Source organism: Phodopus roborovskii, unplaced genomic scaffold (assembly GCF_943737965.1).
Source record: "Phodopus roborovskii unplaced genomic scaffold, PHOROB, whole genome shotgun sequence".
In the NCBI taxonomy this organism is placed as follows: Eukaryota; Metazoa; Chordata; class Mammalia; order Rodentia; family Cricetidae; genus Phodopus; species Phodopus roborovskii.
Genome location: NW_026126413.1, coordinates 18,239,061 through 18,264,478, shown reverse-complemented (window position 1 = coordinate 18,264,478; position 25,418 = coordinate 18,239,061). Strand labels below are relative to the sequence as shown.

Here is a 25,418-nt window from a genome sequence, read left to right as displayed (position 1 = left end):
CCCTTAAACTGTGATATGATATGGGATGCATGCACCTTAATTCCCTGCTCCACCCTGACTCTGGGCCATATTTTATGGACAGACATTAAGAAGAGGATTGCAGTGTTCTCAGTGGGAACTGAGCTGAGCTGAGTTCTTGAAGAACCTTGTGAATGTTGCTGTTTCAATCATTTTAAATATTCTTTGACTTTACCATTTCAGGTACAAAACATAATTTTAGGGAACTCAAATGTAAAAAAGATTTTCAACTAGTAACTGCTTGCCTGTTAATTAGAAATAGTATGACTGTTAACTAGGAAAAATATAGCAGTCTTAAAGTAGAAAAGAATAGGAATGTAAGGTTGTTTTTTTTTTTAAACGGGACTGGATTTTTAAGGTAAAGGTTTGGCATTAAGCATTTATTTCTCCAAAGGTGATAGAAGTATAAAGGTATTTATAAATAAACATGATGGGTTGTTTAATTTGGCATGCTCACTTGATCTTTACTGGAGAGAGAGGGACACATCGGTAAGCACCTTCACATTGCTGAGTCAGCACATTGGACCAGTAGTGTGTGTGTGTTCAGTTTACCTTTAGTTTCATTTTTTTTTTTTTTTTTTTATAACTGTTACAGAAAGTGATTTACTTCTTTTTCTTTGAGATTCAGGAGGTTGGGATTGCAGCCACTCTGGTCCTCTGAGAGGAGGTTTAGCAAATCAGACTGACAAATTACAGAACATTGAACAGTAATCACTCAGCTGGAAAAAAAACTTATCATCTAAATACAAATATGTGTACTTTTTCAGTGTGCCAGGAAGACTGATCTTGATTGACTAAATAATGTTACTCAAATTACTTATTGGCTGCATATAGGTTTTTAATACATTACTTTATCTCTCATGATTAATTGGAGTCAGTTTTTGTTTTTTCTGTAATTACTCTCCAGACCAAACTTGTCTCAAATTCCATCAGTTTTTTTGTCTGTGTAATTGAACTTCTAACCATGTCTTAGGTTTTAGATGTCATCAGTACTTACTTGTGTGCAAGTAAAATTTCAGATATTGTGAGATGTCGTCTTTCTTCCAGATGGACCAGCTTTTAGGAAATGTGATTGAGATGTGGGTTGACCGAGTGGACAACATCACACAGCCTGAAAGGAAGAAACTTTCAGCTTTGGCTTTACTTTCTCTTCTGCCTTCTGATAACAGGTAAGGCAATGACAGGTTGGTTTCCCTTTCTGTTTTCTTTCTTCCATATATATGCATTTATACATTTATTATTTATGGGTGTTTTTCCTGCATGTGTGTATGTGCATCGTACACATGGTGCCCTTAGAGGCCAGAAGAGGGTGTGGGTGCTGGGAATGCAGGTCCTCTGGAAGAGCAGCCAGTGCTCTTAAGCACTGAGCCATCTCTCCAACCCAAAGCTGGCTTCTTTTAAAGCATAACGTAGCATGGTATGGTATTGTCATATACCTATAATTGCTGCACTCTGGAGGCCAAGGCAAGAATGTGTAATTATTTGGGTGTCTTTGAGTGCCCAAGAAGCACGCTTCCTGAGCCCAAGGTTGAATGGTGAGCACGATAGCAAGTTCTCAGGTTACCACTCAGTTTGTGGAAGAATGTTTTATTTTTATTTTTTTCTTTGTTGTTTTGTTTTTTGGCCATTTTTCTTGCTATAGCCATTCTGTGAGGAAACCCCCACTCCTTTTTATAGTTTGAATTTTTTAAGATATAAAGGCAATTCTGTAGACTTGATACTGTATGAGAAATATCATTTCAGTATCTTAGATCTTCATATTTTAGGGAATCATTACCTAATGATAAATCAATGGGATGAGTCCACTATTCTTTTGCAGTTGTTCAGTACAACTTTCTGAGTGCTTTCTGGTTTAACAGTTTCTTAGCTAAAATAATTTTTAAATTCTGAATGTTTAGTTTGAATTTCTCTGCCTTTTTAAAAGGCTTATATTATTTATACATCTGGCATTTCCTTCAGCTGATTTTTTTAATGCAAATAATATCTGGGCTTATTTATGTATACCTTCTTTTAATGTTTTCAAATTTTCCTTAAAAGGCATAGGTTAAACCCAAACTATGACTTATAGAAACAAATGATAGTCCTTTGGTATTTGCTGTCTGAATTGGTGATCCATTTTCTAACTTGAGAAACATGTCTTTTAAGGAGCTCCATACAGACATGTTCTTTGAGATGATAAAGTGCTTTAAGATGTGAATTTCCTTCGTTTTAGCTTCAAGTATGCCCCAGTGGGGTATAGTTAATGTAAGATAGTTGAGTAGTTTAAACAGGGATTAGCAAAGCAGCAAAATGTGTGCAACTGGTGTCTTGCTTTCTTAGAAAATGCTCTGCAGTCAGATTTCCTGAGTATCAGATTTCCTGTGCTTTGATTGGGTATAGTTTTCATCTATAATTCTTACTGCAAAAATAGTGTATGCAATGTTGTATTTGGGGGGTTTAATTTAAGAATTTCCCAAGTCATTATATACTTTTATAAACTTCTTAAAGTTTTGTCTTTTTTCTTTTTTCCCCTTCTTTTGTATATTCATTTGTTTGAAGACGATGTCTGACTATATAGCCCTGGCTGGCCTCAAACTCAGTATGTGGACCAGGCTGGCCTTGCTCCTCCATCTTCCATCTCTTCCTCTTGACTGCTGGTGTCCATGTGTCTGACACTGCTGGTGTCCATGTGTGTGACACTGCTGCAGTATCTTTTGTTGTGTAATTAAGGAAAAGACACCAAGGATAGGTGCTTTGTAAAAAGAAACAGGGTCTGATTGCCTCTCAGTGTAGCTAGGAAGCTGGAAGTTCCAACTCTTGGACACCGTCTTCTTTCTGTCCCCTGCCTCATGAGTGGGGATTTGACTACTCTCATCCTTCCTAAGTGAGTATTTAGCGCAGCAGACTTAAATCTTTAAAAAATATGCATTCATTTTGTTTGTCCTTTTAAGTTATACTAAGGATATAAGGCCATTTTCATGCAAGTATATAATGTGCTTGCAGATGTGCTTTCTTTTCATCTTTTGAAGTAACTGAGTCTTTTGTAGTATTTTCCCATAAATCATTAACTCTAAGAGAAAGACTGTGAGGCAAGAGTCACCACCTTTCCTTGTTTTGTTTTCCTTTCTGTCCTTTCTTGGGGCTGGAACCCTGGGCCTCGAACTTGCTATGTAAGTGTTCTACACTGAGCTAAATCCCTAGCTCTTTCAGCTTGTTCTTTCTATAGCAACTCACTCTCATGAGAACTAATTGGTGTCCTAAAAGAACTACATCAGTCCCTTCTAAGGACAGTGTCCCTTGTGGTCTCATCACCTTCCCCCACCTCTCAGCATGACTCTCTGCAGAGGCAAACCAGACATGTCTACTTCTGGTGATGGAAGCATGTTTTAAGTGGTTCTGCTGGGCTGTTCCTCCCCTGGGGAGCTCACTTGATTGATACAAAGGCTTCTGGTTTATTTTTGATCGATTGTTGTTTACTGATTGAATATTTTGAATGCTATGAAAATTTGAACCTGATGCCCAGGTTCAAATCTCCTATTGCTGTGTGACTATAAATAGGTTGTTTAACTGTAAAGTCAGGCTAAGAATAATGCATCTTTTAAAGCATTCATTTGCTGTTGAAATAATTCATCTATTTGGTGCATCCTTCCCATATGTTAATTGTGTTACCAACTCATATTAAGGAGCTAGTGGGAATTTCTTGTTTTCATTAATGCTACAGTTTATGCTGCTATATTTGTGCTTTGGAATGGAAAATACATACATTTATATTCAGTTTTTGAATACGTTATATCCTACCAAAAGAAAATTGTTCTTAATATTTCTGCATCACCAAATTCTTTCTGCTGTATGGTGATGCCATTTTCAAAGGGGCGTTTAAATACTCTGCTTGTGTAGACAAACAGTAATATTGGATTTGGCATTTATAAAGGCACTGTGTATTCTGTTAGGCTTTTAACAAATTGAATTTATTTTTTTGTGCCATTGTGTGTACCATGGTAGGTGTGTAAGATGTGAGAAGACAGCTTGGAAATTTGTTCTCTGTGTCTGCAGTGTGGGTCCTGTGAACTGAACGTTACCCTTGATGGTGGACACCTCTACCTGCTCCCTCCTCTGCCATCTCCCCGCCCTAGAGTGTTGGCTTTTCTGTTCCAGCTGAACTTACATCAGTTTGTGCAGACACAGACACTTGTTTTCTTTTTAGGGATTTCTATTTAGGGATTGTATTTTAAGAAATGTTATAAAGGGCATATTGCTATTTGGAAAAAATTATAATATGGTTACTACTTTACAACCAGTTTTCTTTTGGTAGAATTCCATAATCTTATGTAATTGGCACTCTGCACCCCTGAAGTTCTAGTAAGTCAATAGAGAAACCACTGCAGTGGAAAGGTGACAGAGGGGAGGGACACTACTGTGTTCTCATCTTGTGTTTCTCTCCTCTATTTTGAATTTAATAGACTTGTCCTTTAACTCTTTCATACTGATTTGTATGCTTTAATTGAAAATAGTGTGTTTAGTACTCCTGATACTTTGCATGTTACTGAAAATATTTAAAATCAATGTCTAAGTACTGTATAAAAATTTTATTCAACTATACATATTTTCTTTATTGTGAGAGGGGGCAAGTGTGTGCTATATATAGCATGTATATTGAGGTCACAGGACAGTTTGTGAGAGTTGGCTCTTCCCTTCCACCTTGTTGAGGCAGGGTCTTTTCTTTTTTCTTCCATGCTGTAGCTGGCTTGAAAGCTTCTAGATGATTCTCTAGTTTCCATCTCCTGTCTCACTATAGAAGTGCTGAGATTACAAATGCATACCACTGCATCTGCCTTTTTTACTTGGATTCTGGGATCCAACCCAGGCCACCAGGCTTGTATGCAAAACACTTTTATATTGCCGAGTTGTCTGACTGGCCCCTAAAAGTATTTAAAAGTATTTAAAAGTAAAAATGTTAATGCATTTAAACATTCTTGATTTATAATTCTTGAAGTGATGGCCCATGTCTTTAATCCTAGACTCAGGAGGTAGAGGCAGGCAGCTCTTTATGAGTTCAAGGCAAGCTTGGTCTACATAGAGATTTCTGGGCTAGCCCAGGCTACATAGTGAGACCGTGTACAAAAACAGACAAATAGAAAAGAAAGATGAAGACAAACAAATTCTTAAAAATTGTATTCTTTTATATGTTTTTGTTTCTGTATTTTTTTTTCCTAGTTAATAATTGTGTTGTTGAGCTGGGAACATCTCTGTCAGTAATATGCTTGCTTGTCTTGCAAGCCTGAGGCCCTGAGTTCAGATCCCTAACACCCATCTTAAAAATCCAGTTGTGGTGGTGCAGACCTGTAGTCCTATCTCTGGGAAGTGGAGACTTTCTCTGGAGCTCAGTCAATAAGCTCCAGGTTCAGTATGAGAGAACCTGGCTTAAAAAGTAAGTTAGAAATAATAAAGTGGGCCTCGTGTCAGTTTCTGGCCTTCATATACACATGCAGAGGTGTATACATGCACGAGCAAACACACACAATGTGTTGTTGATAACTAAAGGTTCTTATTTAGATTTTGAATACCTCAACTTTTCAAGCATCTGGCTTTAAAATTGTAGGAACTACTTAGGCATATATATTAGAAAAACTGAATGTGTTCTGGGGGGAAAAAGTTCCTGAGATTTCCTTTCAACAATACTTTTGAAGCACAGATAAACTTACTTCCTGTCTCTCAGTTTCCTGTATCCATGGCAACCCCGTTTTACACATTGGCTGTAGAGGAACCAGTGTGAAGAGTGGCGTTTCCTGAGCAAGCTGTGACTTTAAAATTCAAAAGAGGTGGCATATCGGAGGTCAGCAGTGGCTCAGAAAGAAATTGAGTTAAGGAACGGCGCTCTTCACGGTTAAAACAAAAGACTTTGGTTAAGTAAGCCAAGTGGTGATGTGGTTTTCTTTTTCTTGGTAAGATTATTGAAGTACAGACTTTTAGCTGAGATGAATGTTTTTGAAAAACTACAGCTTGATTTTTCTATAGTGTTCATATTTCCATAAATTGCTATTTGATGTTAGGTTTTATGTAGATTATGGGGCATGAATTCAAAAATGTTAGCCTCCCATAATTTTTTGTTTGTTGTAATACTTTACTTTAGCAAATGCTTTTCAATTTATGGAGTTTGAATTATCTTTGCTGAAGAGTGGGTTTCAGTTTTGTGTTAGCAATTCTATTCCAAATCTTCATTGTGGAATACTTCCACTCATAATATGAGCTAATACATGCGTTTAGCTAATCCTAATTTAAATAGATTACCGAAGTTTCAGTATTTTGAGACTTTTGTTTTAAGACCTTTCTGATAATTTAAAGTTTTATCTTTGGAGTCAATTTTGATATGAAAAAAAAAAAGATTAGATTGGGTTACATGTGGATTATCATTTTCTCTGCCTTGCCTGTATTTATTAATGATTGTTACCTGCTTTTTTGTATTCTTATTCTCTAAAGGAATACTAGGATATTTGTTTCCTTACAGCTCTTCCTGGGAGAGGCCTTTTGTACCCCTTAGAATTTCCCTAAAAGTACAGTTTTTTCTCTAACTGGGAATAATGCCTCATTTAAATGAAAGTGAACTAATAGTGCTTAATTGTTTTGTATCATATTTGGATAACTAGTATTGTGTATGAATGTCTAAAAAAGGGCTTTGTTCAGTTAGGTTATCTGTTTTCTATTTCTAAACAGTTTTATAAAATGCTCAGAGTCTGAAATATTTAAGGACTGTCATATCTTCATGATATGTATTTGTGGTCTAATTGGGTGTCTTTTGTTTCGAGAAGATTGTTCAATGATCTGGGTTTAGCGCAGTGTCTGCATCTGCGGAGGGATTGCCTCACTGTGCTTAGCAGTGGTACAGTTATTACAGATTCTTCATTTATTGAACGATAAAAATTGAAGGATGTAAATCCTTCAACATCTTATATCCCTTGATATTTTTATCTAGAAAGTAATGATTTAACAAAAGTACCATTACATGTACTTACAAATCTTGAGACTGTCTTTATCTTGTCAACCTTTTGAAACATGACAGCCTTTTGTGTTTAAAAGAGTCATTGATGCAAAGTATCCCCCTAAAGCATGTAAGATTATAATGTTACTAGGGATATTTAGTAAAATTAATAGTTCTAAACACTTGATGGTAATTGGTAATTATTTAGAAATTTTAAACATTTATCTTGGTAAGGAATTTATCTTAAGTTAGAAATCAGTAATCTGAACATTGATAATGATACATTTAAAATATGGGAATATCTTTGAAGATCCTTAATCTGTCATTTAATAATCTTACAGAATTACATCCAAGGGCCCCTAAGCCATTTTCTTCACTGACTCATCTTCAGGGAAATTCCAATTTTGTGAATGCAAACTTTTGGGTCTTCAGGATTGGCTAGCCTCTTCAGCCATTGCTGTGAACTTCTGTTGTCAGAACCCCCTATCTATGTGTGGCACAGCATTATGGTATATTAAATGGACCAACATTACAAATTGCGTTTTACCTTCGACAAATATATCCAGAGCTTGGGCTGTAAAATCTCTTCATATTCATCACGAGACCACTGCGCTAATGATGGCCTGGCATAAAGTAACCACAAGTGGGGAGCATTTGGAAACCGCTGTGACTGAGGGCATTACCATCTGGGAGCGGATTCGTGCCTCATCTGCCAGTAGGTTTTTTGAAGAGAATACACTTGGTAATGCATTAGAGACGACCGCAGTTTTACCTGCGCAAATACAGCTTACTCCTGTTAACTTGAACTCGGAAAAAAACAGTGCTCTACCAACTGATGCCTCTTCTGTGTCAGGAAAAACATCTCTAATTTGTACCCAAGAAGTTGAGAAGTTGAATGAGGCATTTGACATTTTGCTAGCTTTTTTCATCTTAGCTTGTGTCTTAATCATTTTTTTGATCTATAAAGTTATTCAGTTTAAACAAAAATTAAAGGCACTAGAGAACTCAGTAGAAAACAGACTTGAGTATTATAGCTTTTATCAGTCAGCAAGGTATAATGTAACTGCCTCAGTTTGTAATACTTCCCCACATTCTTTGGAAAGTCCTGGCTTGCAGGAGATTGGACTTCATAAACAAATTGTTCCTGAAAACGAGGCGCAGGTCATTCTCTTTGAACATTCTGCTTTATGACTCAAGTAAATATTGACTATAAAAAACCCTGCAGTGCCATGTGGGCATAGAATTTATTCTTTCTTATAGAATTATATACTTTATCTGGGAACATAAATATGTGATTTAGGATTATTAAAATGTTTATTAGTAAGTTGAATAAAGTATATTTACTCTGCATATATTTCCTTTCATACTGTAACAGGATAAGTAGCCAACTTTCTGGGTACTGAACATCATGTTAAATATATGTCACAAATAATGTTTATTTCTAAAAAGTCTTATAAGGTTGTACTATCTATCTATATTTAAATTACACATAAAGAAAAACCGGGAGAGTTTAATTTTCCCAAATTCTCAAGACTTATGACATGTTGTAAGTCTGTTAGACTTGAGCTGAAGTTCTTAATTTTATGCTTTGTTGCTGTCTAAGCATTAGGATTATGATTTTGAAAAATTAGACGTGTTCCTATTCTTGGGAGAACTCGAATCTAGAAGAAAGTGCATGATGACTAATGTAGTATGCTGAGTGTTGTTCTTGGAAGCACTTTTGGGTATTTATGTGGTAATGAAATAAAACTTTACGAAATAAAGTAAGAAACATTAAAACTGTCATTCTGGGCATAGTAGCACATACCTGTCCTTGCTCAAAGCAGCAGAGGCTGTTTTCTGTGAGTTCTAGGCTGGCCAGGGTTACATAGTAAGGCCATGTGTCAAAACCAAAACTAAACAATGCCAACAACAAAAACACTTTACCATGAAACCTAGAGATTAACTCAGTGAAGAGAGCTGTCAGAAAGGTTACCATGTTAGAAAGATTAATAAGCAAGAAAGAATTCTGTTTTCCAGGACCTAAAATTCAGTATATTTAGAGTTGCTTAGGCAGTAAGAGATTTGAAGTATAAGAGAGAGAATGAATGGATGAAAGCTATTATAATTTCATGCCTTATTTTGAAGGCCATGGGGAATCCTCGAGAAATTTAAGCAGTGGAGAGATACTGTGGAATTCCACCTGTTGTAGAAAAAGTTCACTTTTTATGGAAGGGACAAAATTAAGCTGGTTAAGAAGTAGAACCATTAATCCGGGTGGAGATGCTGTTTCTCTGGTAAATAGGCTGCCATTTATTTACAGAATAAATTATAAGGTTGTGTAACATAACTGATTTGTGGAATTTCAGAACCATATCTCTACCTTTTGGGATAATTGGAAACCACTAACACACTTCTGTCAGTGTAATAGAGACATTTTGCTACAAGTGAGCACGTCTGTGATACTGGACAGAAGATACCTGGTCACTTCAACACTAGGTGACCAGGAAATAGAAAATTCCACATATGATGGAAGAAAGTACAGAGTGAAGGTCAAGAAACTTCATGGTCTTGTAGAACTCAAAGATTGCCAGTGTTTTGATAGTCAGAAGCTAAGTGATGGGCACTTTGGGTAGACATTGTGAGAGAGTGAGAAAATTATGTGAAACATGCAACCAGAAAAGAGATTGTCTGGATAGATTTTTGTTCTCAGCTTCTCATTTGTAGGTTTTGTGCTTTCTCTATGTATAAAGTTTCAGGATTTCTTTTGATTAGTCCAGTGTGTGTGTGTGTGTGTGTGTGTGTGTGTGTGTGTGTGTGTGTGTGTGTGTGTGTGTGTGTGTGCGCGCGCGCGCGCATGCACACACGCGCACCATGAAAGTGCCTTTTAAGGCCAGAAGATGCTTTTGAATCACCTGAAGTTATAGTTATAGTACTTATGTAACCACCAGATGTGGATTCTGGAAACTAAATTTGGGTTGTTTACAAGAGGAGCAAATGCTTTTAACTACTCTGGTCCCTAAAAAAAATGGAGGGTACCCCCAAAACTTGCATTGATGTATAAATTAATACAGAAGCAGATATGTCCATATAATCACAAGAAACAGAATGTTCAAACAAGATATTTGCATGTATCTCCCGAGCCTATGAATTGCCCATGGCACCCAAGTAGTTAAACTTTGAAAAGGTCATCATGTAATTTGTACATTTTAATTCCATTTCCTTACCCACACAGCAGCACATAACAGTAAAGTGTTTCTATATGTACTAATTAAAAAAAAAAAAAAAGTAGGTAGCCTTTTAGGAGATACTGGACAATAACTTTAATACTACGCCTCCTACCAGGTTGCTCTCCCCATCTGCCTCCTGTCTCATTTGTGGGCCTTGTGACTCAGTTTTAGCTCTTGTCTTTCTTGCTGACCTCAAATAAGCCCACATAGGAGTTGTGATGCGATGTGTACCGTGGAGTAGTATGTGAGACGACAGAGCTGTTCCCTTTGTCCTTAGACTGCGCTCTCTTTCCTGGAGCTGCTTCAGAGCCCCTCTCCAGATGTTCCCCTTGTCCTTAGACTGCTCTCTCTTTCCTGGAGCTGCTTCTGAGCCTCTCTCCAGATGTTCCCCTTGTCCTTAGACTTCTCTCTCTTTCCTGGAGCTGCTTCTGAGCCTCTCTCCAGATGTTCCCCTTGTCCTTAGACTGCTCTCTCTTTCCTGGAGCTGCTTCAGAGATCTTCTCCAGATGTTCCCCTTGTCCTTAGACTGCTCTCTCTTTCCTGGAGCTGCTTCTGAGCCTCTCTCCAGATGTTCCCCTTGTCCTTAGACTGCTCTCTCTTTCCTGGAGCTGCTTCAGAGCCCCTCTCCAGATGTTCCCTTTGTCCTTAGACTTCTCTCTCTTTCCTGGAGCTGCTTCAGAGCCCCTCTCCAGATGCCTCTCTTCACTTTTCAGTAAACTTGTTTCTGTCTTCAGACTCTCATGAGCTATTATGCTAGTGCAGAGGAGTCAAAGTTACTGTTGTCTGTTGTGCAGAATCCATCTTCTTGATTATTTTAGTTTTGGAAATGATAGGTAATTTCTGATATTATATCTTATAATATTTATGTTGTTATACCATTTCAAGCATAGTATATAAACACACTTTAAATTGCCTCCTGCCGGGCTGGGGAGATGGCTCAGCCGTTAAAAGGCTAGGCTCACAACCAAAAACATAAATTGCCTCCTGCCTGTTGTTTACCCACTGTGTCCCCTCGCCCCTACACCTTTTGGTGTTTGTTTTCTTTTTTTTTTTTTTTTTTTTTTTCCTTTCCTAGACAGAGTTTCCCTGTGTAGCTTTGGAAGCTGTCCTGGAACTTGCTCTGTAGACCAGGCTGGTCTTGAATTCACAGAGATCTGCTTGTCTCGGCCTCCCAAGTGCTGGGATTAAAGGCATGCGCCATCACCTGGCTCCTTTTGGTGATTTTTGAGGCTGAATCTTGATATGTAGTCCACACTGGTCTGGAACTTGTGATCCCCAGTCTCTTGAGTGGTTAAATTACAGACATTCACTACCACACCTGGCTTTCTAGTAAGCATGTATGGCTGTGCCCATAGTATCCAATGAAATCTTATGAGTTAAAATAGTGTAAATGAGAGGCATGTGCTACACCTGCAGCTGGCCCAGATAGAATTCTTACATCATGTGATAGAGGATGCTTTATTTTTAAAAGGAAATAATTTCCAACAATGGGAGACCTTATTATATAAATGTTGGCAGGGGCGGGGTGAGCTCTCTTTCTTCCTCTATATGTTAAGTTTTTTTAGCACATGGACATAAACCTCAGTCTGTTACGAGCAGTTTCCCACCAGCCTGGTCCCAGAGCCCTGCCAGCCCCAAATAACACACAGAGACTCTATATTAGATATAAAGCTGTTGGCCTGTTACTGGCGTTTCTTATTGGGTAGCTCTGTCTTAAATATTAACCCAATCTAAGTATTTCCACGTCGTCTTGGCTTACCGGAGAGAGGGTCTGGACCTTCTTCTCCCTCAAGTCTCTATATGTTGACTCTCTTCCTACTTTTCCCCAAATCCTCCTTGTCTCCTAGTCCTGCCTATCTTGCTTTCCCATTTGCCAACAGTGCTTCATTCATTAACCAATAAGAGAAACATTTACAGAGTGACATCTCCCATCACCAGTCTGCTCTTAGTTGTAGTGTTGGAAAACTTTTTTGCTCTTGCCAGATAATTTTCTATGGCAATTATTTTTTCTAACCGTGCTATATAATGGTTTATTTCTTTGTGTAAAAATTACATAAATAAACAAATAAATAAATACAATTCTTTCAGAACTCATGCTTTTGAAACCCTTCTATCCTCAACTACTTGTTTGCCTATGAAAGCCTCTTGAATTCCATCTTCTAGCATGGTGCTACTTAGGGTTTTAGCCATTGGTTTGTTTTTCTAGACTGGGTTTCTCTGGGTAGCCTTGGCTTTTCTGGGACTCACTCTGTGTACCAGGCTGACCTCAAACTCATGGCGATCCACCTGCCTCAGCCTCCTGAGTGCTAGGATTAAAGGTGTGAGCGACCACTGCCACCTGCCTGGCTAGAGTGTTACTCTTAATGTAAATGTAGTTAACCTTGCAGGTGCAGACGCTAGAACTCCCAGCAGACCGAAAGTCCTGGAGGTGGAAAGTTTGTGACAGAGAGCCATGAGGAAAGAAGGACTGGCTAAAATACTGTTGGGAACTTGAAAATCCAAGTGTAGAGGAAAATTATGTAAAGATAGAAATCTTTGCTTTAAAACAAGAGAAAAATACATTTTCTATACCTCAGAAGAATCTTTGAAGCAATATAAAAATTACAATGTGGTTACATTCCAGGTTTTGAGTGAATGAATACAAGTAAAAAAACAGTATGTTTTCCATATCCCTTACGTGATTAAACATTTTGCATCTTACAGGTGAGAAACATGTTATCCCACATGTGTTCCTACCTAAGCCACTTGTTATAGATTAACAGAGTGTAAGCAAGCAAGGGTTTTTCTCAGCCAGTTCTTTTGCTGGTAGGCTGCATTTTGCAGTTACAAAGAAAGGATCAATCACTTTATTATTTATCTCAAAAGGTAATCTTATAAGAAATCTTTAAAAAAAATCACAAATCTCAACTTTTATATATGAAAAACAGCTCTACTTTAAATCCTCGAGGTGCATACCCACTCATAAACAGCTTTTTACATCAGGAAGCTGAGGGCAGAAATGGGTACAAGGAATTAATCATTACCCTTGCTCTCCAGTCCATCCAAGCAAGAAAAGTACATCAGCCATCAGTAGCCAGGCTATCATTGTTCTTATTTCTTGACCTCAATGAGTCCCTCACTCAACTATGTGTCTTTCTAAACCACCCCCCCCAAATTTCTGCCTCAAAGTCATTAACAAAAACACCTTAACATAACCTTACTGATAATTCTGCATGTCTAAATTCTTTCTGAGAGTGGTTGTTGAATCATTAATCTGCTCCAGCAGCAATGCTTGGGGAAAGTCAGTCACTATTATTGTAAGTACCAGTAACACAGCCTAGTGAGGGGCTAGAAACCCCCTGAGAGTTTTGATACAACTCATAGCTTATAAAAGATGTTGTGGCCATGAAGGCAACAATCAGAGCCATGCTCAATAACAGTTGAAGTCTGTCAGGTCCCATAAACATGACATGACTTCATCTTGACTTCAGGTCAAAAAGAGATTTCAAAACTATCCTTACTCTTCCAAAGTTAAAGCCGTAAGACCTAAAGGTCTAGGGCATGGCTACTGTAGGATATTTGGTTGGTCGTAGGCGTGGATGTCTTATCTAAGTAACAAGAGACTTGGTCTAAGATATGGGTTACTCTTAACCCTCAAGGCTAGATAACGAGAGACGTAGACTAAGGCGTGGTTACTAGATGTTTGGAGAATTAAGGAAAGAAAGTCTGTTCCTTCTCATGATAAAAGTCTTCCCCTTTTTGCTTGTTGTATGTAAGAATGTTGAAGAATAAACTTGGGGCATTCTGTATTCACTGGATTGCCCTCCTGACTATTCTGTGTCTCTTGTCTTTTCCGTAGTATCTTTACCCACCATTTCTCAATTCACACTCCCTGTCTGAGGTACGAACCGGGCAGGTTGGCTAGATCAGACTGAAGCCCCACAAAGTTGAGCTTATCCAGAGTGGGGCTACTAAAGATGGTACCAACACAGATGGCCCTCAACGAGGGGCACAAGATCGGGCTACTAGAGATGGCCCCAAAAGGTGCGGCCACCACACATGGCTACTACAGAGGTCCTCAGGGCCTGTTCCATGAGTTCCAGTGCTGCCTGTTGGTCTCCTCGAATGGCCCTTGACAGTTTATAAGCTGTCCGAGGTGGATATTGGGGACCAAACTTCATCCTTCTGCAAAATCACTACATGCTTAACTGCTGAGCTATCTTATCTCTCCAGTCCCAGAAAAATCTTTTTAAAATACTTTATTATGAATTGGTACAAATTGGGTTGTTAAGAGGAATGCATTTTATAGTTAGTAGCATTAGAAGAGTGTGTGTGTGTGTGTGTGTGTACGTACATACGCACACACATTTACAAATATACATACACATGCACACACACACACACACACATATATCTGAAGCCTAGATTAGTGGTGTACATCGTTAATCTCAAAACTTGGGAGGTAGAGGCAGGCAAGTATCTGTGAGTTCAGGACCAACTTGGTCCATAGGGTAAGTTCCAGGATAGTCAGGGCTATCCTGGACACCATCTTTAATATTAATATGTGTGTGTATATGTGCGTGCATGTGTGTGCGTATGTACGTACATACATACATGTATCCAGGAAAGTAGACATACTATACTACTTTGACTTGTAGTTTCCTCTATTATATGAAAACATTTTTCCTCAAAATGCTTAGTGAGTAATAAGATTTTTCTTTTTGAGAATGCTGTTTAAAACTTGAGTGGTTTGGAGATAATTTTACTATCCAACTTATCTTTTTTTTTTTTTTTTTTTTTACCAACTACAAAATGTTTTCTTTCCACTCTGCAGTTTCTCTTCCCTGGAGTAAACTCACTCCATTCAAAGCCAGCGTTTAGCTCCTTTCTTCTCTGGGCTATAAAACTTGGAGTCTGTCTGTCCCTCTCTGGCACTTGAGGGAAAGATAATGCTGCAGAGCGAGACTTCATAAAGGACCTTCTTGCTATACACTTTAGCACAGTCACGTTGAGGTTGCCAAGTACCTGTTAGGAAATTCCTAACTAATATTTTAAGAAAACATTGACATGTATACCTTACAAATATTCCAGTTTAAATTAGTAGAGAAAGCAGTTTAATATATGTCCTTAAGAAGCCTGAAACAGATGCATGAGCAAGATCCCTGGAAGGGAGAGCTGGGTTTTTGTCTGTTTAATCCAGTGTTGTATTAAGAAGAAACTTCAGCTTCTACTACTTGCCTTGGCACCTGTGATGGCTCCATGGTGATTCCCTTGTCAATATAAGGGAAAGACTATATTCTTTCTGCATACCTTTTGTCCTTAGACCTAAACCTAGGCTTCATCTACACGGAAGAAACTAAAGATCATTAATTATGTATGTTAATGATTGAATTACAGGATAATCCTGGAGGCACTCATAATTTATTCAGCTACTTTTAAATTCCCATAGCATAATTTAATTATACTCTGGTAGCAAACAGCTGTTTTTACCTTTTTTGAAATATCAGTTACATAAGTTATGGTTTATGTATAGCAAAAGAATATAATTTTGACAGATTTATACCTTTGCACAGCCACTGTCATGCTCATGGTAGAAAGTAATTGTATTGCCCAAAGTGTTTCCTTGTTTTCTTTCTTGGAAAACCATTGATCAAACAGCCCTGCCTTTGATCATTTTGTAGGCATGGTCATATATACGTAGAAGCGCTTTGAGTCTGGCTTCCAGTTCTCACCATCATGCTTTGGAGAATCACTTATGTTGCCCTGCAATTCCTTTTCCTTGCTGCGTGTATTCTGTTGAGCAAATCCATGTGTGCTCAACTTTATCCATTGACTAGTTGATGGGCATCCATGGGTTGTTTGTAGCTTGGGACTGTTGAAGTAAAACTGTCAAAAGTGTCTATACAGATCTTAGAGTACTCATTTGGATCTTAAGTAAATCTCTGGAAGTAGACTTGCTCAGCTTTACTAAAATGTGACGTATTTTCCAGTGTGAATATTGCATTTTAAGTTCTTGTCAACAGTAGGTGAGACTCCTTGCCAATCACCGTTTCATTGTTATGGGGGGTGTAGATGTGGGGGTTTGCATCTGTGTGCACACGTAGTCTAGATGCAGCATTTCTTTAGGAGCCATCCACCTTGTTATTTGGCCTGGGGCCTCCTCCTGGGCTTTGTGGGTAGCAGGCCCTGCCTTTCCAGCAGTTAGATGCCACCATGTCTGGTGTTTCCACATGGTTCTGAGGATCAGATAGAAGATTTTATTGTTGCCTAGCAAGCACTTTTTCAGTAGCCATCTCCATACCCATGTATTGCCAGTCTTCTTAATTTTACTTTTAATGAAATTTATTGTGATTTCAATTTGTACTTTTGAAATGCCTAATTATATGCAACATCTTTTCATTTATTCCCATGACGTCTGAATATTTTCTCAGTAAAGTGCCTGTTTCAAAAATTTTTTTTCAAACCTTTTCTGTTTCAAAATGAAGTTGTTTGTCTGCTGATTCTTACTGGTTGTTGTGAATTCTTTATATGCTGGATCCAAGTTTTTGCCAAATGTTTTAGCAATATTTTCTTCCACACTGCGACACAGTTTTGTCTTTTCCCTTGACAATGTCTTCAGAAAAGCAGAGATTTTTGTCAGTCAGCATTTTTGGGGCCTTAGTTATAAAATTAACATAAGACTATTAGAAAAAAGTAAAGTGTGTGTATGTGTGTGTGTGTGTGTGTGTGTGTGTGTGTGTGTGTGTAAAAGAGAGACAGACAGATAGAGAGGAGAAATGAATGTGTGTACAATAGGATGTATCTGTCTGTCACTCTTTGCTTTATTCCTGTGCGACAAGCTTTTAACCCTGGGGATCCTCCTATCTCAACCCTCCAAACTAGGGTTACAAACACATACACAGCTGCACCTGCCTTTGTATGTGGATGCTGAGGACTCAGATTCAGGTCTTCATGCACACATAGTAAGCCCTCTAAGCCACTGACCCATCTCCTAAACCTTCAGTTAATTATCTTATATGATCCCTTACTCATCTAGTATTTAAAGACTAATAATCTTGCAAAAGAAAAATTGCTGATAGTATATGCAGTTGTCAACTACTTTAAAGACATTTTGAAAGCTTTTTTTCTGTGTCAGTACTGAATTTACATGTTCAAGATAGTATCTAGAATTTTAAAAATGTTCTGGTTAATATGTTTTTCTTTTATTCTAGTGTTATCCAAGATAAATTCTGTGGAATTATAAACATCTCAGTGGAGGCCCTTCATGATGTCATGACAGAAGACCCCGAAACACGGACTTACAAAGAGTAGGTAGAGCATTTAATTAGTCCATACTTAGATTTGGGGAATTAAATACATGCTGCACGATGAGTTCTAAATCACAATATAGAAAGTTTAATTTTGTCCTTTATACAGTTTTTACTTAATTTTATTTATTTATTTTTTGACAAGGTGTTTGTGTCTCAAACTAACCACAAGTTAGCATAGTCAGAAATGATGTCTTTCTGTCTTCACTTCCCAAGTACTGTAATTGTGCCCACACCCCATACCTGCTTTATGTGTTATTGGGGTTGCACGTGCAGGTGAGCATGCTGTGAACTGAGCGCTATCAACAGCACTATACAAAATGTTGTAATCATTATTTTAGTTACAATTATTTTATTTTTAAAGCCCAGCTTTATTATGCTATGCTATTTCAAATTGAGCTTCTTTGATATAATAATCATTTTGTGACTTGGCAATAATTTATTTTTTACATTGAGCTCTTGACAGTTAGTGGCTGCTGGGGGTGAGGGAATTGTTAGGAGTGTAGCCACTAGGAAATTACCTGTGATGTAGCTTTTTCATGTGCAGCCCCACTTAAAAGACATGAAAACAGGAAGGGAGGGAGGGCTCCAAGGGAGTGGGAAGAGGTTGGGGAGGGGGATAGGCCATAAATATGATCAAAATGCATTATATACATGTTTAAAATTGCCAGAAGAACTTTGAAATATTATAAATAAATAAGGTCCAAATATGATCTAGCATAAATTTCTTTTTAAGAATCTTTTGAGTAGGTTCCCCTTTTCAAGCTAATAATGAGAAAATTGGGATGAGTTGCTTTATATTTTGTGATTAAAGCATATAAAAATGGTTCCTTTTGAGTACTGTGGTGCCTTCCAAGTGATTGACTATTTCCAGAAGGTAGTAGTTTAAATTGTTCTTTTGGTGAATAGTTAGGCAGAATATGTTGTTAAGAATACTGAAAGGTATCCAGGCTTAGTGGCACTTGCCTTTAATCCCAGCAGGTGGATCTCTGAGTTCACCACCAGGCTGGTTTACAGAGTCTAGACCAGCTAAGTCTATATAATGAGACCTGTCTGAAAACAAACAAACAAACAAAGAATACTGTGATGGGGCCAGAAAGATGACTCAACAGCTAAAGATCACTTCCTGCTTTTACAAAGCACCTAGGTTCAGTTTCTTTCGTCCATGTAACTATTCACAACTATCTGTAATTCTAGTCCCAGGGGATCTAACTCCCTCTTTTGACTTCTGTGGGTGTATTGTATAGATGTGGTACACACATATACCTGCAGGCAAACTCGCATACATATAACATGAAAATAAATAATTCCTAAGAGTACTGATAATCTTATTTATACATATATCAACTTGAATATTTAAAATTAATTATATCTTTCCAGGTGTAGCATTTACTATGCCTTTTTTCTTTTTTCTCTCTTTATTTTGGGTTTTCAGGACAGGGTTTCTTTGTGTAGCCTTGGTGGTCCTAGAACTCACTCTGAAGACCCGCCTGGCCTTGAACTCTCACAGAGATCCGACTGCCTCTGCCTCCCAAGTGCTGAATTAAAGGCATGCACTCCACCGCCCAGCACTTTTTTTCTTACTATTATATTGATAAAGATATTTACTACAATGTTTAGTAGCAAGGTTTCATGAGATTGTAGGCTACTTGATGTATTAATGCAAAGAACCTGTTTTCTCTGCTTTTTACAACACCGTTTATAGCAAATGGAAAGATTGCTGTTTGAATCATGCTTTTTGAAAACACTGTAAGCAGATAAATGTGGATCTTATTAAACATAGAAAAGTCTGAAATGTTATTTAGCTTTTGAAGAATTGTTATGAAATGGAAATATCTAGCTTTTTGTGAATACAAAACAGAAGTAACCATTCGTGCCTTTGATGTTAACAGGAATCGTTAACAAGACTTTAATATAACAGGACTATAAATAGTATTTTTATACAGTGTGTGATGCAGTTTGCAAGTAATGGTGAAGTATTCAGGATATGTTCAGATATTCCTTGCCCAATTTATTTTATATGAATTAATATACATATCAAAGCAAGAAATAATATATAAGAAAACAAGAACGTTCTTGTCCAGTTTATTTACATAAGTATATAACATATATATAAGAAAATAGAACAAGAAAGTTCTTATTCCTTATGCCAAGTTCAGCATTAAAAAAAAAAAAAAAGAACAAAACACCCCACCACTTTTGGTTTTAGAAGGAGACGGTCATAGAAATCCAGACTGATGGTTGGTGAGATGACTCAGTGGGCTGAAAGTGCTTGCTGTGCAAGGTTGACAACCTGAGCTGAATCCCTGGAACCCACAGAAGAAATGAAAAAAGTAAAATAAAAAATGAGATCCAAACAAAGAGAACCTAGACACGAGGGCTCGTGTTCCTGTGGAGCTGGAGCCCATTGCTCACTGCTATTTCCCGTCCCCAGAATTACTGGGCAGATGCTTTTGCCCCAGGGTGGTATTTGGCATAGAGGAACATAGTGGAGGCACACATTAGCCCGCTTGTGTGAGTTTGGCTTCTTAGTGCTTGCAGAGGTCTGTGGTAAGTCTTCCATCTCTGTAATCTGTGCCCACAGGATACAGGATGCAATTAGACTTCCAGGAAAGTTCAAATGAATGCATCAAATAGTCACTTTGGTGGCTAAGTTACTTCCCAGCTTTCCCTTTATGTCTGTTTGAACAGTTATTGAAAGGAAGCTAATCTTTCTGGTTCCATTGACATTTTAATTATAATACCATTTGAGAATGAATTAGAACAAAGGAAGAAAATTGTTTCCTTCACCTGGGTAAGTAGTGTATATATTAGGATTCTCCACAGATACAGTAAACAGAACTGTAAATTATTTAAACAATTGGCTCATCTGGTTACAGAGGCTGAGGCATCTCTGGTCTATACTGCCAGTGACAGACACTCTCCTTTCCATGCCTTTTTTAAAGATTGAAGGAATTACTTTCTAGAAACCATTTCAAAGACTTTGTCCCTTTTATCTGATTGGCCAGAATCCCATAAGCACTGAGCCATCATTGGCTAGGGGAATAGGATTGTCATGACTGTTTTGCTGAGCACTGACTCTGGGGCTGTGTATGCCCCATGCGTATGATGGCATGGGGGCAGAGTGAGGCTGGACAGACTCAGGCTCTGTAAGAGGGATGAGGGTGGGCTGGTACCCAGTGGCTGAGCTCTTGCCTAGCGTGCCTGCCCCACTGAGTTACAGCTCAGTATAGCAACAGAGTTAAATGAAAAAGAGAAGTGTGGTTATGTGAAGTGTTCGTAATTATGTGTCCAATGCAGTTTTATGTGAAGTAATTTGTGTTTTCTTATGGGTGTGTGTGTGTGTGTGTGTGTGTGTGTGTGTGAACTTGACACAAGCTAGGTTCATCAGGGAAGTGGGAACTCCATTTGAGAAAATGCTTCCATCAGATTGCCCCAAAGGCAAGTCTGAGTGGCATTTTCTTAATTAATGTGATTTGGAAGGGCCCAGACCACTGGGGGGGGTAGTGCCACCTTTGGACAGGTGGTCCTGAGTTCTTCAGCAGGCTGAACAAGCCGTGCAGAAAGCTGGTAAGTAGCTCCCCTCCAGGGCCTCTGCCTCAACCCCTGTCCAGGTTCCTGCCTTGGATTCAAGCCTGTTTTCTTTAGACTGATTCCCTGGGTTAAATTTGAACCATCTAAATTTGGTACTTTGAAGTCTGGAAAAGTTTTAAGGGACACTCAGTGAATGTTTATAAAGTTACCCTTTTCTCATTGGAAAATTAACAGGATGACTTAGGGCAAAATTTATAGATTTGTTGAAACATGTTACTGCAGGTACCTGTTAAGCTAAAGAGAAAGGGCTTAAAGTAGTTGATGTTTCTTACCAACATTTGTTAGTTGTGTTTGACCACTTGGAGTTTTTGTTGAGAAGGATTCTGATCTAGCACCCTAGTGCCTAGAAGTATTCAGTAATTTTGCTCAGGTGTGTAATGGAGGGGTGGCTGCTTGTATTCACCAAGACAGTCATTGTTACTTTAAACAATTATTGATAGTATTTTATTGGATTCAAAGCCTCCATACAATTTAGCTTATTAGAAGTCTAATTTCTGCCTTCAATTCATGTGAGACTGCCTTCCTTGAATTTTTGTGAACAAAATGAGATTTCACTTTGAATTGGAGCTTTTCTTCGGAAGAGAGTTTCAACTTTGTGCTGTTCAGTAAAATTTTGTGTTGTTTTTTGCGTTGGTGATAATGTGTAGTTTGATGGTAGAGAAGTTGCATAGCATACATAAGTAATCCTGGATTAGAAAACAGACCTAGATGAATATAATTTTCAGAAATGCAAACATAGTAGTTTTTGGTCATTATAGGAAAGAGGACACACACACACACACACACACACACACACACACTTCATTGTGCTAAATCCTTTAGCATCAATGAAGGCAAAGGAGAACATTTTTTGATGTAAGTGACAGGCCTGGAGACATGGCTCTTTGGTTAGGAGCACTTGCTGTTCTTGCAGAGGCCCTGAGTTCAGTTCTAAGCACCCACACGAGGCAGATCACAGCTGCATATAACTCCAGCTGTAGTGAATCTGATTCCTCTTCTGACCCTCACAGCTCCACACTCATGTGGCATATATTCACATGTAAGTAAAAAAAGAAATCTTTTAAGAAGAGGAGGAAGAGAAGCAGAAGAAACAAGCTAACATTTTGTGGTGCTGAAGAAATTGAAACCTAAAAGTAATAAAAATAAAAAACGTGCTCCCATGGAGACCAGTACTTGTTGCAATTGAAGTCTAGTTGACTTAAAATGGCTAATTCCATCCCTTACTCAGTTCTGAAACTCAAACTGGAATCTAGACTTAAGACCTTTCACTTTATTTTGAGTTGTTAGAATGTGGTTTCTTACCTCAGCTGCACCACTGGCCAGCCACTGTGCTATGTATGCTCTGTTGTCTCAGCAGCCAAAAACATTGCAGCTTCAGAAAGTCCAGAGCCATGAGTGAGTTGAAGGCCACGGTCTTTGGGATGGTTCTGCTCATGGTGCCTGCTGTGGGACTGCACAAGTGTACACTCACTGGACCAGATGCAGTGTTCACAGAAGGCATTATTTTTAATTGTGGGGAAGGACACCCACCAAGTCCCTTGTAACAGTGAGCCTGAGACACACACACACACACACACACACACACACACACACACACACACACACACACACACACCAGCAGCAGCAGCAGCTGGCCTAAATCCTAAATTAATTTTAGAGCAGTTGACTTTGGAATTATTCTACCCTTTGATTTGGTGTAAAACATTAACAGAAACCAAACTTGATTAGTCTATTGATTAGAAACATATAGCTCTGGTAAATTTCTGAGGTCTTCTGTTCAAAGTTAGGAAACTGTGGGGTTTGTCCCATTGGTTTGGGTGATTCAGCAGACTATTCACTTCTTGTCTCTCTGTAATGAGTGCTAGATGAACAGGAAGCTGTTTCTGTCACCTCTGCTAATGGTGGAAACCAGTGGCGCAGATAATCAAAATAAGATGATTTCCAACTGTCCTGAAGCTACTGGTGCCGCTGGGGACAAGTTTCCCATCGCACAGTAATTTCATTTGGAACATGAAGTGGATTGTTCATCACCAGTAGTGTTTTGATGATGCTACTGTCTGTTGAAGTCATTGTGTGTGTAGTCTGCAGATGCTTAAGAGTTCAGGGAAGTAGTTTAAGTCTTGGGTTTTTTTTTTTTTTTTTTTTTTTTTTTTTTTTTTTGTTTATTTTGTTTTGTTTTGGAAAGATAATAAATTATTCAACTTTTAAGTGATACTTGGTTCAAAGGCTTTCTACAAATAGTCTTTAAAAAATTTACCATGTGTATATATTTTGAATTTCCCTCTTTTGTGGCTGTAGTTAATCTTGGGGTACTGATCCTCCTGCCTTGTTCTCCCAAGTTCTTTATAATTGACTGTATTAAATGCCCAAGTTAAATGTTCCATATTCCCTTTGCTGTGACCTGTCTTAAAATGATGTGGGTTTTTTTTTTTCATATGTAATTAAGAAAGAAAACTCTTTGGTGTATGTGTGTTTATAGGTGGATGTGGAAGCAAGAGGTTGATGTTAGGTGTCGTCCCTAATTGCTCCCTGTCTCAGTTTTGAGATGGTGTCACTCACTGAACCTAACTCCCCAATTTAGCTACCCTGGCTGGCTAGCAATCCCAGGCTGGGATCCCTCTGTCACCACCCTCCTAAGGCTGGCTTTACACATGTGCTGCCCAGCTTTTTTGCATGGGTTCCAGGATCAGGCTCAGGTTCTCATGCTTATGCACAAACATTATTGATTGAGCCAGCTCCCCAGCCTGAAAAAGGAAACCTTTAATATAAATCTTACTTATCTGATGTATTCTTCATTTGTAACAGAGATTTGTGTTTTCGGTAGTTTTGAGCACTTGTCAGTATGTGCAGACATTTTTACTTAAAGTCTGGTGATGTTTTTAAAATTGTAGTTGTATGTTGATGTCTCATCATGAAGAACCAAAAGTGACAGAAGATGAAGAACCACCCACAGAGCAAGACAAGAGGAAAAAGATGGTAAGCTGCAAGCCTAATCATTTATCTTTGCAAGTTGGACAGTCTACCTATAAATCTGTCCATTTATCCCTTATCCCTTGTGAAAGAATCCAAGTGTCTGAGCTTTGCCCCTCAAACAGGAGATCATTCTGAGATAGTTGATACCTGTCTGAGAAGAGCAGCAGTTTTGCTCATTTAAAAATAAAGAAAGAAAGAAAAAAGTTCATAAACCTTATTTAAGGGTTTTTTTTTTTTTTTTTTTTTTTTTTAAGCAAACAACTATTTTGAGGGGACATACTGGATTGTTTTCTTTGCCTATTATGTTATTATCTCCACAATAATCCTTCTCTGATCTGCATCATAAGACATTTAAAATGCCTTAACTGCTAGCCATTAATTCTTGGTATCAGAATCTGATAAGAATAAAGAACAGGAGGCTAAGAAACTTCTGAAATATATTGCATTGGGATTTATTTTTAATGTTTTAATATTTACTTTGACCACGAATGTACTAGACACAATAAGCTTTGGGAATCTTTTCTGGGCTCCTGGCTTCAGTATGTATTGTCTTCATTGTGCCTTTTTTCCTTTCTTGCATAATGACAGCAGCAATGTTATCTACCCAATATAGTGCACAAGTGAACCGATAACAAACACCATTTGGGACTAAGGCTGGCCACCTGGTACTCACTGAGCACTTTAATCATGAGTTTTGTCTTGTTATTCTAGTTACCTTACTTTCATCTTCAAGGGTTTGATCCTGAGTGGTGGTTAATACTACACTGTTCTAATAGCTTTCATTTAAATCATGCTTGAGTTTAGTCCATTTCCTTTTACTCTTAGAAACCCATCTCCTACAAGGATTACTCCTGTTTGTTTTTTTGTGGGGAGCCAGAGGGGCAGGGTAATCTTTAATAGCTGTGCCATCTCTCCAGCCCAGAATGATTCTTAACACCTAAATCTGAACCCTTTTTGTGCAGTTATATGTAACCTTAAACAGATCAGAAGAAAATTGGGTTAATTGATTGCCTAGGCCTGTTGCTAAAATGTTTTGTTTTTGTGTTTGTTTGTTTGTTTGTTTGTTTGTTGGTGTATTTTAAAACCCCTTAGTGCCATTCTTTATTTTCTGAATATATAGTGCTTATGAGTACATCCCTGACATGGACTTACATGGATTTATAGCAATGAAAGGCATAACTGGTTGGCCTTTCCTGGTTCTTGCCCTCCTATTCCCAACATTGTAAGCATTTCATATTTAGTTATTGCCACAAAAAAATGGCAGCCTTTTCTATACAACATTCTGAAGTATAAGTGAATAGTAGGTATTCTGTCATTAGCTTCCAAGTGTGTTATGTTAATTTTTCTTAATCTGGTAGATATATCCTTAACAAGTTAAACTAC

At 38.1% G+C, this 25,418-nt stretch overlaps 2 protein-coding genes across 3 annotated transcripts in view; both read left to right on the top strand.

Moving 5' to 3' along the window:
* The window catches only part of Ipo11 (importin 11), a 112,572-nt gene that overhangs the window by 71,763 nt on the left and 15,391 nt on the right, over nt 1-25,418 (top strand). For both annotated transcript variants that reach the window (XM_051182895.1, XM_051182894.1), the window contains 3 exons: nt 1,066-1,187; nt 17,373-17,468; nt 23,954-24,038. In XM_051182895.1, coding sequence (XP_051038852.1) covers nt 1,066-1,187; nt 17,373-17,468; nt 23,954-24,038 — 303 coding nt within the window. The remainder of the gene's footprint in view (nt 1-1,065; nt 1,188-17,372; nt 17,469-23,953; nt 24,039-25,418) is intronic.
* Nucleotides 7,229-8,271, top strand: Lrrc70 (leucine rich repeat containing 70). Its single transcript, XM_051182896.1, has one exon. It carries the CDS (start codon nt 7,463-7,465, stop codon nt 8,162-8,164), a length of 702 nt encoding a protein of 233 aa, XP_051038853.1. The 5' UTR covers nt 7,229-7,462; the 3' UTR covers nt 8,165-8,271.